General features: G+C 43.4%; 1 protein-coding gene across 2 annotated transcripts in view; it reads right to left on the bottom strand.

Annotated features, from left to right (window-relative positions):
* Positions 1-741: 741 nt before the first annotated feature.
* LOC126768437 (afadin) overlaps positions 742-13,376 on the bottom strand; it is a 63,603-nt gene continuing 50,968 nt past the window's right edge. Inside the window, exons 15-35 of one of the 2 annotated variants that reach the window (XM_050486488.1) lie at positions 11,932-12,040; positions 11,623-11,768; positions 11,081-11,294; positions 10,840-10,978; positions 10,582-10,769; positions 10,212-10,508; positions 9,903-10,043; positions 9,340-9,457; positions 6,695-6,842; positions 6,321-6,467; positions 5,962-6,070; positions 5,096-5,604; positions 4,891-4,966; positions 4,548-4,638; positions 4,242-4,413; positions 4,014-4,131; positions 3,768-3,932; positions 3,430-3,689; positions 3,072-3,219; positions 2,767-2,982; positions 742-2,603 (exon numbers count right to left, since the gene is read on the bottom strand). In XM_050486488.1, the coding sequence (XP_050342445.1) occupies positions 2,559-2,603; positions 2,767-2,982; positions 3,072-3,219; positions 3,430-3,689; positions 3,768-3,932; positions 4,014-4,131; positions 4,242-4,413; positions 4,548-4,638; positions 4,891-4,966; positions 5,096-5,604; positions 5,962-6,070; positions 6,321-6,467; positions 6,695-6,842; positions 9,340-9,457; positions 9,903-10,043; positions 10,212-10,508; positions 10,582-10,769; positions 10,840-10,978; positions 11,081-11,294; positions 11,623-11,768; positions 11,932-12,040 (3,556 nt within the window). In that variant the 3' untranslated portion in view covers positions 742-2,558. Of the gene's footprint in view, positions 2,604-2,766; positions 2,983-3,071; positions 3,220-3,429; positions 3,690-3,767; positions 3,933-4,013; positions 4,132-4,241; positions 4,414-4,547; positions 4,639-4,890; positions 4,967-5,095; positions 5,605-5,961; positions 6,071-6,320; positions 6,468-6,694; positions 6,843-7,166; positions 8,894-9,339; positions 9,458-9,902; positions 10,044-10,211; positions 10,509-10,581; positions 10,770-10,839; positions 10,979-11,080; positions 11,295-11,622; positions 11,769-11,931; positions 12,041-13,376 lie in introns of those variants that run through there. The other variant, XM_050486489.1, reaches the window with a different exon arrangement.

Here is a 13,376-nt window from a genome sequence, read left to right as displayed (position 1 = left end):
TAGGATTTGCGAACAGCTTAATTTTTTTAAATTATTTTATGCAAGAAGGTCCTCTTAATTTTCATCTTTATTTTAGTGACAGTAAACAGAAATGATGATGATGACTTATATATACATTCATTTCCAGTTTTTTGAATTTCTAAACACAAATCCCATTGACTTGTCTGACGAACTGATGGTATTATGTGATCATATTTAACACGTTGACAGTTCTCATATAAGCGGACAAAAAGTAATGTAGTACATGACATATGTATCTTTAGTTTATTGACCATAGACAGTGAATTAGGCAACACAATGCATACTGTGGAAAAAAAATCCTACCCTCAATCATAATAATTATTATATCAAAGGCTCACAATATTCAGTGACAATCTTCACGTTCACGACTTTTTACTCACGTAAAAGTGATTCTCTTTTTTTCTGGATATTTGTAAAGTATTAGGATTTTATTTAGAAGTCGGGCCAGAGATTGAGGAATCACTAGAAAATATTGTTAGAGAAGTTCAGCATAGAAGTGTTCCAGATCAGACTTCCAGGCCTAGAGCACCAAATAGTCCTATTCATGTCCTCGTACCTGATGTTCCATCTCGATGTATTGAAATGGAGGAACAAAAGAGATGTTTGTGCATTGTCGACTTGCTGCGGTAAAGAAAACATCAACGCATTGTAAAATTTGTTATGGTTTTCATTATATCATTTAATATCATTAATGGTAAGGTATACAAATGAAACATTCAATCGATTGTTAATTTATTTATTTAATTTAAAGTTTCTATTAATAATGTAGGTATAATAATTGCTATCAGCAGCAAAACAATCAATTTCTGTAAGAAGTATTTCAGTTACAATATTTTGACATATTTTATAGGCCACGTTAAACACAGAGCAAACGACTCTGCCCTCTTGGATATCATTATGTACATGCTAGCCGAAACAATTCTATAAAATATTTAATCTTGCTAATTGACTATCGTTGGGTGAAATACTGAGAACGCAACGTTTCCCAGTTACTAAGCTAAACACTACGTTCATAGAGGCCTCGTACTTTCTACAATTTATACGTTAACGTTTCGATATAATTGTATTTTTAAATAAACTTTAACATATACAACGGGTGTACAAAAACCTCAAAACAATGATAGTATCTTACAAACTATATTATATACAATAAATAGGTGCCGCAATGAGATAAACCCGACAATTATTTAGCTACACGAAGAGCAACAATGAAATTGTGACCTGTGTATTTTGTGAAGCTGCCATGTATCGGTTACGCCAATTATATATTTACCGCCTGTGTAAAAATTTGGCACAAAATGTGCTTCACATAATAATTCTTAAATAACCTGTATATACAGAAGGCCCACATTTATTGCTTACGATTTGAATATTAACAATTAGAACATACAGAATAATTTCAGACATTTATGTGATGTCGCACACATCGCAGTACAATGTAGGATGTGTCAAGGAATGCTTCATAAAAAGATAATGCTTCATAGAAAGATTAGAATCATTCTTTGGAATGTAACGAAGATTAATTGTTAGAATATAGAATATATTTAAGGAAAGGAGTAAACGAGGCTTGCAACGGAACGGTCGGTAAAATTCAACTTTTATTCTATAGACCGAATAATTACTAATTCATGGTAAAGTTTATAGAGATGAAATCTCGAACAAATTAATTTATGAAAAAAATCAAAAACATTTCAAAAGCTGATCGAACATTCGCCGCAAGCCTGCGATATATAATCGATTACTTACTAAAACACACAAAGGCACCCACTGATTTCTAGTGTAATTAATATTGGTCCTTTCTGAGGAGAGCGTCATACATATAAAATATTTATAATAATTAACATCTTAATAATGGCACACGGAAAATTTGACATTTATTTTTCTGCATAATAATATATTTACTGTGCCATCAACATTTTCAAAAATCGAATTAAATATAATTTTCTAAATTTCGAATATAATGAAATAATTTCTATATAAAATGGTAGATGCTATAAAATCATTGTAAAACATTGCACTAGCTGCTAAGGCGACACATTGAATTACCAATCAAAATCCCTGTTATAAAATATATTTCTATGAAACCCGACTTAACTCTATGTTGGACATATAAATTGGTGCCGATATTTGTAAACGGTACTTGCGGAATAACTTCCAAAATATAAAAGCTCTCTCTGGTCCGTAATCATTGCCATTTATATCAATCATAAATCAAAGAATAAATTTCTATTACTACTTTTTTTTAAACCATTGTAGTAATACTGATATTTTATAATCGTTATATCATTTAATAATACCAATATTATTTCCATACGCGATACCGAGTACCGCTGTCCGTCGGTCTTCCTTCTTTTAATATTAATAGAAATCGATATATTGACAAGATTCTTCGTCATTAATTTTATTAAATATTTCTAGTATCTTCGCGTCCCACACGCACTTCACGGCTGTAACACGATCGAGGACGCTTCAACGCTACTCTTACACATCATAGAATAGAAAATGGATGCAAAAAAATAATAATTTCAATTTACAATTTAACGAACAGCATCAATGTCTCGTTGCGCCCTTGATATTTTCACCTGCGGAACAATATTCCAAAGTATTAGTGCAGTGACCCGACGGCCGATAGACCCGGACGTCATTCGGAAGCATTAATATCACAATACGGTCGTCGAACGAGAGGGCGCCCGAAGTTCTCAACGAACTCCCGCGCATCCACTAGAGTGCAAAAGGTATGCGCACCTTATCCTTGGGCGTGGAGGCCTCGCCGGACTCGAGCGCGAACATCTTCATCTTCTCCTTGAAGGAGAGCTGCTCGGGCACGGGCGGCGGCGCGGCGCGCGCCTGCGCCTCGGCCAGGCGGCGCGCGCGCGGGTCGCGGTACACCTCCTGCGCGCCGATCACGCCCGGCGTGTGCGTCGCCGGCGCCAGCATGCTCTCCGCCTCCTCGATGAAGCGCTGGAAGCGAGGGCGGAGACGTTCGGCTTTTTTTTTGTACTTTTCGGTAGATTCAAACTGAGGCGTTCCGCCGGGGCCGCGGGACTCACGTCGGGGTCCTCCCGGGCGGCGGGCGGGTCGAGCGGCGGCGGCGAGCAGGCGGGCGGCGCGGGGGGCGCGGCGGGGGCGGCGGGGGCGTCCGCCGCGGCGCGCTCGTGGAACGACACGCGCTTGTCCCGCGCGCCGCTCACTGGGGACCTAGGAATGGGACGTCGCTGTCGATTCATTCTTTTCTTAACACTAAATAACGATGTTATTCCGTGTTCAAAACTGTGAACTTCGAAATCGGTTCACAATCGCAGTTTTAAGTTGTCGGATGGCCGAAGTGCTATGCGAGCGCTTCTGAGCTGTTGTTTCACAATTGAGATATAAATATGTATGTATATATATGTAAACAGCAATAATTACTGCGGCGGCGGGGCGGCAGCGGGCTCGTGGTGGTGCGGCGGGTGCGGGGGCTGCGCGGGGTGGGGCGGGTTGGCGGGGAGGGGGGCGTGCGACGGCTCGAGGCGGCGGCCCGCCATCACCGCGAACGACGAGCCGCGCTCGGGCGGCGGCGGCGGGTTGGCCCCCGCGACAGCGGCGGCGGTGCCGGTGCTGGCGCTCGACACGGACACGTTGGCCACGCCGCTGCAAACTTCCGATATGCGGGACTCCTCGCTCACGCTCTGTTAGTCAATCGCGTAATATAATTAACAAAAGGTAATTCTTTTATATCAAAGCCATTGAAGACAGCATTCACATACTGTGTGCATAGTATATCCGTTAGTGAGCTCCGTTCGCGTATTCGTTTTGAGAATAGACTTGGGCGGCGGAGGTTGCCGAACTTCCGGCTCGGGTTCTATTTCTTGCTCCGGCTCGGAAGAAGGACTTTCTTCCTCAGCGCCGCCCTCTGCCCCTATACAATCGTCCTGCGAGTGATATAATCTATAAGTAGATATTCGGTTCAGTATTTACCGTTATTTTGAAAAATGATATTATCAGGTCTGTACCTGGTGCTGAGTCGCGCGACGCTCGAAGTCTCGCTCGAGCTGCAGCGCACGTAGTTGCTGATTTTGTACCGGCGTGCGTGTCGCTCCTAGAGCCACTAGTTGCGCGATTGTCGCGTCTCTATATAACAAAGTATCGAAATTTTAATTATTTTTATTCAAAAAAAAATCAGTAGCTAAAATATATAAGTTTTTGTTACTGTCGTTATCTTAATAGCCGTTATTATTAACCTGCGCGCCCGGTTAGCTGCACGACGCGCCTCCGCTTGCCGCTCGCGCTCCTCCCTCTGCCACGGGTTGTGCGCGGGCTGGGTGCGCGCGCCGCCCCCCGCGCCGCCCCCCCCGCCGCCCACCGGGTACACTGACACTGCAGGAGGCTCGGATGCGCTGGCTACGTAACGTTCTATAAATTCATTCAATAAGCAAATAACAGTTTTTGAATAATTGTGTCTAACGTGTTATGTAAATAATGTTGGGATTGCCAATTGTAGAACTTAAATAATAAATATTTTCGTATGATTATAATTAAACGAGTACCGTCATCGGGCAGAATAGTTGAAGTCTGTTGCATCTGATGTGTATGTTGATGGTATTGTTCGTCATAGTCTGTTTCTGATCTTCTTGTTGCCTGTAAAAGCAAGTTTATAGTTACGAATAAATTAAACAATAAATAAATTAAACAATATTGAAAGAAAGAGAGAAAAAAATATTTGTGACAACGCACATTACAAACGAACCTAGGTATTACGAGTCTAAAACGGCTAACACTTATTTAATTGAACATAATGTATATATGAATACATGTTTATTATATTATACATGTATATTATATAGTATTTAAACTATTTAAATGTGAACTACTACTTTAAATGTGAATTACCTGTGAATTAGGCTTCGGCGCGACGGGCGGCTGTGATCGCTGCGGCGACGGTGGACCCGGCGGATACCAATCATACCTGAGTAACAATTATTATAATTAGTTTTATCCGCGTACATATTTTTTACCTACAGTACTGTAGTGAGACTTGAATGTGTCTTATGTACAACTGTTGGAGATCCAAATAAATAAATAAATGATAACTAACCTTTGTGACTGCTGGTTCTGATTCTGATAGACTTGATTATTCGCCTGTGCTGGTGTCTGTGTGTGCATGTACTGCGTGTGCATATTTAGATGCATTCCTTGCGGCAGTTGGGGCGAATTATGCTGCGGGCCGTAATGCGTGTTTGTATGCACGTGCATGGGACCTTGGCTCGACTGCTGGTTTGGATGCACGTGCATGGGGCTCTGATTCGGCAGCGGACTTGCGTGCACATGCATTGGTCCTAAGTTCGATTGCGGACTTGCATGTAAATGCATTTGCACTTGGTTCTGCTGTGTGTTCATGAGATGGTGGGGAACATTAGCCTTATGTTGAGCTTGCATCTGTTGTTGCTGTTGATGCTGCTGCTGCTGATGTAAATGTTGTAATTGTTGTTGCTGTTGAAATTGCTGTTGTTGGAATTGTTGTTGATGCTGTTGACGTCTTGTTACTTCTTCAGACATTTCAGCTAGTTTAGCTGCTCTTGCGTTCGCTGCATTTGCAGAGTTAGCCTAAAGAATAATAATATTATTTTGGCTACATTTTAGAGTTATGATGAATTAGTTACGTGGCTTCGATATATGTGGGAACCCTACAAGGATCTATTCTTGGTCAATTTCTCTGCCTCATTCATATAAATGATCTGCCTTATATTTTGTAAGACAAATACAATTATTAAATATGTATTATACATTAATCACGTTAATTGGCGTTCCTTATGGAAACTATTAACAAGTTGGCTATATATTAGGTAGCGGGTAATAAAATGACATTGTTGGATGAAAATAGGCGAGGCGTATTCACACCACTGTAGTTACTTAATTGTTTTGTACAAATTACGAATAGGAGTAATATTTTTAAGTAGGTACTTGATGTTGTAATGTATTTCCAGCTTCATTCGGTTGATCGGCACTGTTCGCAGAAAAATGTGCCGATTGAGGTCGCCCGCTGCCGGTCGAGCTACGAAGTGACGACCATCTGATAATAAAATGAAAATTGGAATTAGATTATATCATTTAATATGTATAATATCTACATAATGTAGTAAATAGTTAATTTTCACTAACTTGAAGTTACCTGGACCATAAAAAAACAAACGTTTATTTTTGAATGTTTGTCCTCCACTATAAATGTATTATATTGACCGTTATTAAGGATAGCTATTATTATATAATGGTCAATATGGTCAACTACAACACTTGTTTAAAAAATTGGCTCTCGGACAGACCTGTCCTGAAGCGGATGATGCTGATGCGCGTGCATCGTCGACAGGTTCTGATAGAAGGAGTCGCTCTGCGCGGACAGGTTGTGACTGCTGCGAGACTTGTGCGCCCACGCACCGCTCGCGCCGCCACTCAGCGTCGACACGTTGCCGCTGCAGACGTAATACGATTACAATGTAATTTTTATTCGATAAAATTGTATGTATTTAGTAGAACAAGGAACGAGAATGAACTAGGTGCCTCTGTTTTTCGACTACACAGGATAAACGGAAAGGGCGGTAGATTTTGACTCGGATATTATAAATAATTTTAGGACGCGAGAAACAAAATGTCCGACAGGCGTCATCAAAGAGTAAAAATGTAATCCAAGGGAACTGACCCGGGCGGGGGCGCGGCGGGCGCGGCGGGCGCGGCGGGCGCGTGGTGCAGCGCGGGCGTGCTCTTGCTGGGCTGCACGCGCTCGGCCGCCAGCCGCGCCGGCAGGTCGCGCTCCGACGCGCGCCGCGCCGCGGGGCCCGCGCCTGCGCCTGCGGACGGGGACGGGGGCGTGGCGTGATCGATGAGTTACGGTAGTAGACGGCGATCGTTACTCGCAGCCGAAATGATATAATGTGCTCGTGTTACAGATGTGTGCCCAAAACGAAAGTATCATTGCAGACGACAGTAATAAAAGTGCTGCTAGGAACGAAATAAAAATCTAGAAAAAAAATAACGATGTAAAAAATAATAGACTCCCGATCCGCATAAAATAAAACGAATAAACGTCCGTGCGGACGAGTAGGACCCATGCTCCTACATGAAATCATAAACGAAACCAAATATGTACAGGAAGCCGTGCGTGTAGAACACACCTATTTCATGCTCGGTGTGTGAGTCGGCTTACACGAGGGAGACTGGTGAGCGGGCGGGGCGCGGGCGGCCACGTCGGGACAGCTGTGCGCGCTCGCCAGCCGCGCCCAGCCGCCGGCGCCGCCGGCGCCGCCGAGCTCGCGCGGGCCTTTGCCGCGTTCAGTCGCGAGGCAGTCGTCTAATTTATCCAAGCTTTCACTTTTAAGTAAATTGCTTCGCTGGGATGGCTCCGAGTCGAGGCCCGATAGGTTCGTCTTCAGTTTTATATTTTCCAAGGTAATCTTTTTCGGTTTTCTATCGACGATCTCGTTAAATACGAAACTTCCGGTGGTCGATGCGTTCGTTTCGGTGTGGTCCTCGGAAGGTAGATTGGGCAATTCGAATTCGTTTCCTTGAGCCAGTGTATCTTCACTCCCGCGAGACCCGAATTTGGACCAATCCTCGAGTTGTATTAGAATACTTTTTACTTCGTCTTCAGACATTTTATCAGTTTTACCCTCATCGGCATCGGTTTTATCGCATTCGTATTGAATATCGGCTAGACTAGTACTTACGGGTAAGTTTTCTTTAATTTTGAACGATTTCTTTTGTAACCCTCCTGTGCTGAGGTTAGGACTGGATTGGCAGTTACGCTTGTAGTTCTTTACACAATACTTGAGATTTATTTGATTAAAATGTTTAGTTAATTCTTTAACTTTACCGAAAGCAGGGCGATATTCGTCCGGTGATTTCCAAGATTTTCTGTCAATAGGATCTAACATCTGCCTCGTCTCTGTTTCTTTAGGAGGAAATTTCTTATAAAGCGATAAGTCTTTCGATTCGTCGTCGTACGAGTCCGATGTTGATAAAGACGGAACTTCAGTATCGTCGGATTTACTGGAAAGTGATTTTGTCATTGAAAACAATGTTTTTCTTAAACGGCAATGAATGTTCTGAATATTTTTTGTCTCCAGATTAAAACAAGGTCGCATTTCTATCTTTTTAAAGACATGCTCTGAACGAGGTTTCACTTCAGGCTCTGTTGGAGAATTTTGCGTTTGGCAAACAGCGTCTGACGTATTCAATTTTCTATCGTCGGCCAGGTCTAGTGAAAGAGACGGAAGTATCCTACGTATTTTGGGTGTCGCTACTTTGTTGTGAACGCAGTCGTTTTCGAATATAACCGGTTCAGAATTAGGTTCATCAATAAAAGGTATTTGCTGAGTCTCCGGTTGCGGCGTTCGACAACACTCGCACGCACTTACACATTCGTCGATGCCTGTACATCTCCGTCTGTATTCGTCATCCTTGGCGCGAGAATTGAACAAGTCTAATGTGAGTTTAGTATCAATTGGTTTCATTTCCGGCGGCAAGCAGATTGCTTCACCGCTCTCACTGGACAGATCGTAGTTAGCGGGAGCTTCGGGAACGGGCGGGGGTAGCTGCGGGACATGCGTATCTTGCGATAGATTATCGCTAGCTTGCTGTTCATCCATGTCTTCACATGTAAAAGTAAAAATCGGAATCGGGTGTGATGTCACCGGTCGACTCCTGAGTTCCTGCGGGCAACCCGGCGTCTCTGGAGACAAATCCTCTTGTAATTGATTGTTTTCGCGATCTAACGTTATGATGAGTCTAGGAATGGAACCGTGGTAGTGCGGTCGGCACTCCGGTATGTCGTCTGTGCTAGATTCGGATGATTCGTCTTGCGAGACATTGTATCGATTACGATAACTATGACGACCACGTCCTGTAATTAGAGACACTTTTAGATCACACCCCAAGTAACGTAAGTTATCTTATGAAAAAGCAGAAAAAAAACAATGAACCGAAGAACAAAAACAACTGTACCGAACACAAAGATAATATCCATGAAGACAAATCAACACCATAAACAAAAAAGAATCGCAAATAAAAGTTTCAAAACATGATAACTCGTTGATATGTAATTTGCCTGCGGTAACGAGTTCAGTGAGGGGCGAGGCCGGTCTCAACAACGCGGGGTGCGGATTCGTATACTTTCCAAAATTGTGACGCGCTCGGTCTTCGTACTGCACTTCTTCGTCTACTAAATCAAACAACGAGTATTACAGACTTGCACGTGAAATCACTACAGTTTAAAAAATGGTATCCGCGTTCGTCAGTGACACCAAAATCATTTAGCTTTTTAAATACGTTCGTATTCCTATTATTTACCTTGACGCTGATTGTAGGTCGGTTGGTGTAGCAGTGTCGCTAGCCCGTGGAGTACAGCGCCTTGCTTCGCAACTTCGAGTGTTACAGTTGGTCCCGTCCGCATTAAATACTCTGCGGCCTATAATAACGTATTTTAAAATTATTAGTTGCAACTTAACAATTGCATGTAATACCCGAGCAATGCAAATCTTAAATATATTCGAAACGTTATATTTATTTTATGTTCGGGATAAAGACTTTTCAACTGATAAAGGTTATATATAAGTAATATTATAATAATATTAATTAGTTCCTTCGACTGTATTAAGTGCGTGAAAATATTGTGCGAGTAGCTCGAGTATGTATGTAAGTTTACTATTAATACTAATTACCAAGAACATAATGCGTAATACACACGTGTTAATATGTAAACGTTTTTATATTTTTTTCAGAGAAAATTAAGGTATCATATTTATCTTAATTTATTTTTCAATATTCATAAAAAAATTATATATATATAGTTTTTCCTAATGCAACAAGAGTTACTTTTAGTGAATTTATAGATAATATAATTCATTTCGAACCTTTTCCTGCGTGATCCCCACGAGCGAGTGTCCGTCCACGGACAGCAGCTGGTCGCCAGCCGCCAGCCGCCCGTCTGCCGCCGCCGCCCCGCCCGGCACCACGGATTTTATGTATATGCCGAGCTTGCTTTGACCCGCGCCCTGTCGGCAGGTAAACGAGCGAACACAATTACTAATTGATAACAACTAAGTACAAGTACAGAATATTATCTATTCGAAGTCACCAGAATCTTTCGATGAAAAAATATTATGAAGTTTTTTTTTTGTATGTGCTACTCTCGAGGTAGTTCTTCCGCCTCGCCGGCATACCTTAGCGGCGACGATGCTGAGCCCCATGCCGTTGGTGTTCTTGTGCAGCTGCACGATGTGCACGCGCGGGTGGCCGTCGGGCGGCTGGTGCGCGGGCGGCGCGCCGTAGCCGTGCATGTACACCGTCCACAGGCCCAGCGCGTGCGGCTGGTGCGCCAGGCGGCACAGCCCGCCGCGCTGCAGCGGCGCCACGAACTCGGCCAGGCCGGGCGGCACGCCGCGCACCACCTCGGCGCTGAACCCGTCGCCCGGGATCAGCAGCGCCGCGCCCAGCCACACGCTCTCCTCCAGCGCGATCTGCGGGCGAGCGGGCGCGTGAGCGGACGCGTCAGCGGGCAAACTGACGAGCTTGCGGCGTCGGCGGGCCTACCTCTCGGCCGTCGGCGCGGTACAGCTCGTCGGCGCGGGCGCGCGCGTGCGCGGCGGCGGCGTCCACCAGGTCTGGCGGCAGCAGCGGCGCCAGCAGCGCGCGCACCTGCACGGAGTTGAGCTTGAAGCACGCCCCCAGCGCGCCGCACACCTCCTCCGCGCTGCGGTACGAGCCGGCGATCAGGCGAGCTGCGGGTGCACGACACCTTCGTTACATTCTTGACCTCGAAGGGGCGAAAACGGAGATGCGGGTACGTACCCGCCTGGTGCGTCCGGGCGAGGTGGCAGTCGGCGGCCAGCTCGAGGCCCTGTCGCTCGGCCCAGGCGGCCACCAGCGCCAGGCGCGCCGACAGCGCCGCCCCCCAGCGGGCGCTCACCGAGCCCGCCTCTGTCACCAACTGTTAAATACGAAATAATTTATAGATAAATACGCAACTGTTTCGATATCAAAGCGAGTGTGGCCAGTTAGAATGGAACGAAAGTTAATAAGAGACGTTTACCTTATTGAAGCAGACGGCATTGATGTAGTGGAAGAGGTGCGAGAAGAGCTGTATGGTGAGCGCGGCGTTGACGCGACAGCGACGCAGCAGCACCATGGCGGCCGCCAGCGCCTGCAGCGTGGGCGCCGTGGCCTCCGTGGCGTCGGCCGCGCCCGCCTCCGTCAGCTCGGCCAGCGCGCGCGACAGCTCCTCTTGGAAGCACGATACTAGATTGCTGAAAGTCAAAGATAATTTTGTTTACAACGATTAAACGGAGTTCGACGCAACGACGTTTTAGTTGCCCGGTCTCTTCGGTCCCGCCCTGAGTTTGTGTGTATTATGTATAAAACATTTATTTAAAATAATATAATGTAATAGTGTGAATATATATATATATATATATATATATATCAGTCGTCGGTTACCACACAGGTATTAAGTTGCCTAAGTTGTATGTGTGTATTACATCGTGTTTAAAAAAGTATATATACTAAATTTTATGATTAGTATATAAAGAAACTAGGAAGTTAATATTTTTAACAAGTGTGTAAATCGATTCTTACCTAAAAGCGTTCTGGACGGTCGTCGGTAGCAGGTCCTGAGCCTGTGTGGAAAATGATGAAATGTGTCGATCACATTTTAGGAAATGTAAAAGTTCGCTAGCGTTCGCCATCCAAAACGCCTGTGCAGCCGAATCCGTACACCGTTCCTAAAAATTAACCAAATTATTATTATTACGGTACTAGAAGACCAAAAGCTCAAAATAGACCCTGCGACTTTTACATCGCGACGGCGATCGTTAATCTATTGAAGAAAAAAACGTAAGGTAGACACAGAATGATATTAACACACACAAATAAAATATAATGTACCTGTACGGTAGCGTGGATGAGAGTAGCGACGTGATGTAAGAATGCGGTGAGCTTGTGAGCGCGCTCGGTCGGCGTCAGCTCCGGCCGATAGTGTGTTGAAGCCCGATATCTGAAATTAAATATCAACACCTATATGTAGTCATAGCCTTTATGTAGTAAAGGAATAAATATATAAGCTGAAAATAAAAATGTATCCGCACATTTTAAAAAAATTGAACAATGTTTCCTACACTTCAAAACATTATTTGAAGTTTTTCGGTTCAGACAAAGAGTTCTTACATGTTTCGACTGAAAAAGTTCCTAGTAACTTATAATACTAGTTTCCGCGATGTAAGGTGGGAGGGTGGACCCTTGACAACGTGCATGCAAAATTGCATAATGTAAAAGCGAAACAAAGAAACAAACAGACAAACTCAGTTTTGTATTTATAATATTAGTAAGGATAATAAATATGGTTAAACAAGCAAAATTTTCTATTCGCATTCAAAATCAAGATTGAAATGTTTCATTTCCTTTTGCGGATATTAAAGAGGGGCATTTCATATTAGGTTAGAACAATATTTTGAGACAAAAATATTTCCTACAAAATATAACTTTATTTTCGGGTGAAAATGTTTTCTTATTTATGGTTTTAGTGATTTTTAAATGCTCCGCAGCAAAATCCGAGATGGTCTAGTAGCTAATGTATGGCCGCCGAGGTCCTGGGTTCAAATACAGATCGAAAATTTTCAGTAGCATCTCACGTGGTCCTGCCCCTGAACTTACCGTCCCATCGCATTACGAGAGTTAGGGAATAGAGAGTGCACCTGTGTTTGCACTTGTTCACTACATACGTCCTTGTGCAGTTGGCTAATCTCTCTTGGAATTGGCCGCCGTGACCGAAATCGGTCTGGAGGACTGTATATATAGATTTCTAAATACATTTCACATCGTATGAAAACGCATAAATGCTTTTCTGTTTGCATATTTTTATATGTTATTTAAAGGCGTTAACAGAAGCTCTATCAAAATATATAATATTTAAATGTTGAAAAGCAATGAAGAAAATATGTGTTAGGTTAGAATAAAAAATTTTTTTCTAGAATAGGAAGGCGAACGAGCATATGGGCCACCTGATAGTAAGTGGTCACCAAACGCCCTTAGACATTGGCATTGTAAGAAATGTCAATCATCGCTTACATAGCCACTGCACCACCAACCTTGGAAGCTAAGATTTTATGTCCCTTGTGCCTGTAATTACACTGGCTCACTCACCCTTCAAACCGGAAAACAACAATATCAAGTATTGTTGTTTTGCGGTAGAATATCTGATGAGTGGGTGGTACCTACCCAGACGAGCTTGCAAAGCCCTACCACCAGTTAGAGTATTTAGATCTTATCAAGAATATAGACCTTATATAAACAAAAAAATAAAATAAAGACAACAAGACAATATAACAGTTCAA

Source organism: Nymphalis io, chromosome 5 (assembly GCF_905147045.1).
Source record: "Nymphalis io chromosome 5, ilAglIoxx1.1, whole genome shotgun sequence".
Classification (NCBI taxonomy): Eukaryota; Metazoa; Arthropoda; class Insecta; order Lepidoptera; family Nymphalidae; genus Nymphalis; species Nymphalis io.
The sequence above is the reverse complement of the archived record's forward strand: the minus strand, read 5'-3'. Positions and strand labels throughout refer to the sequence as shown.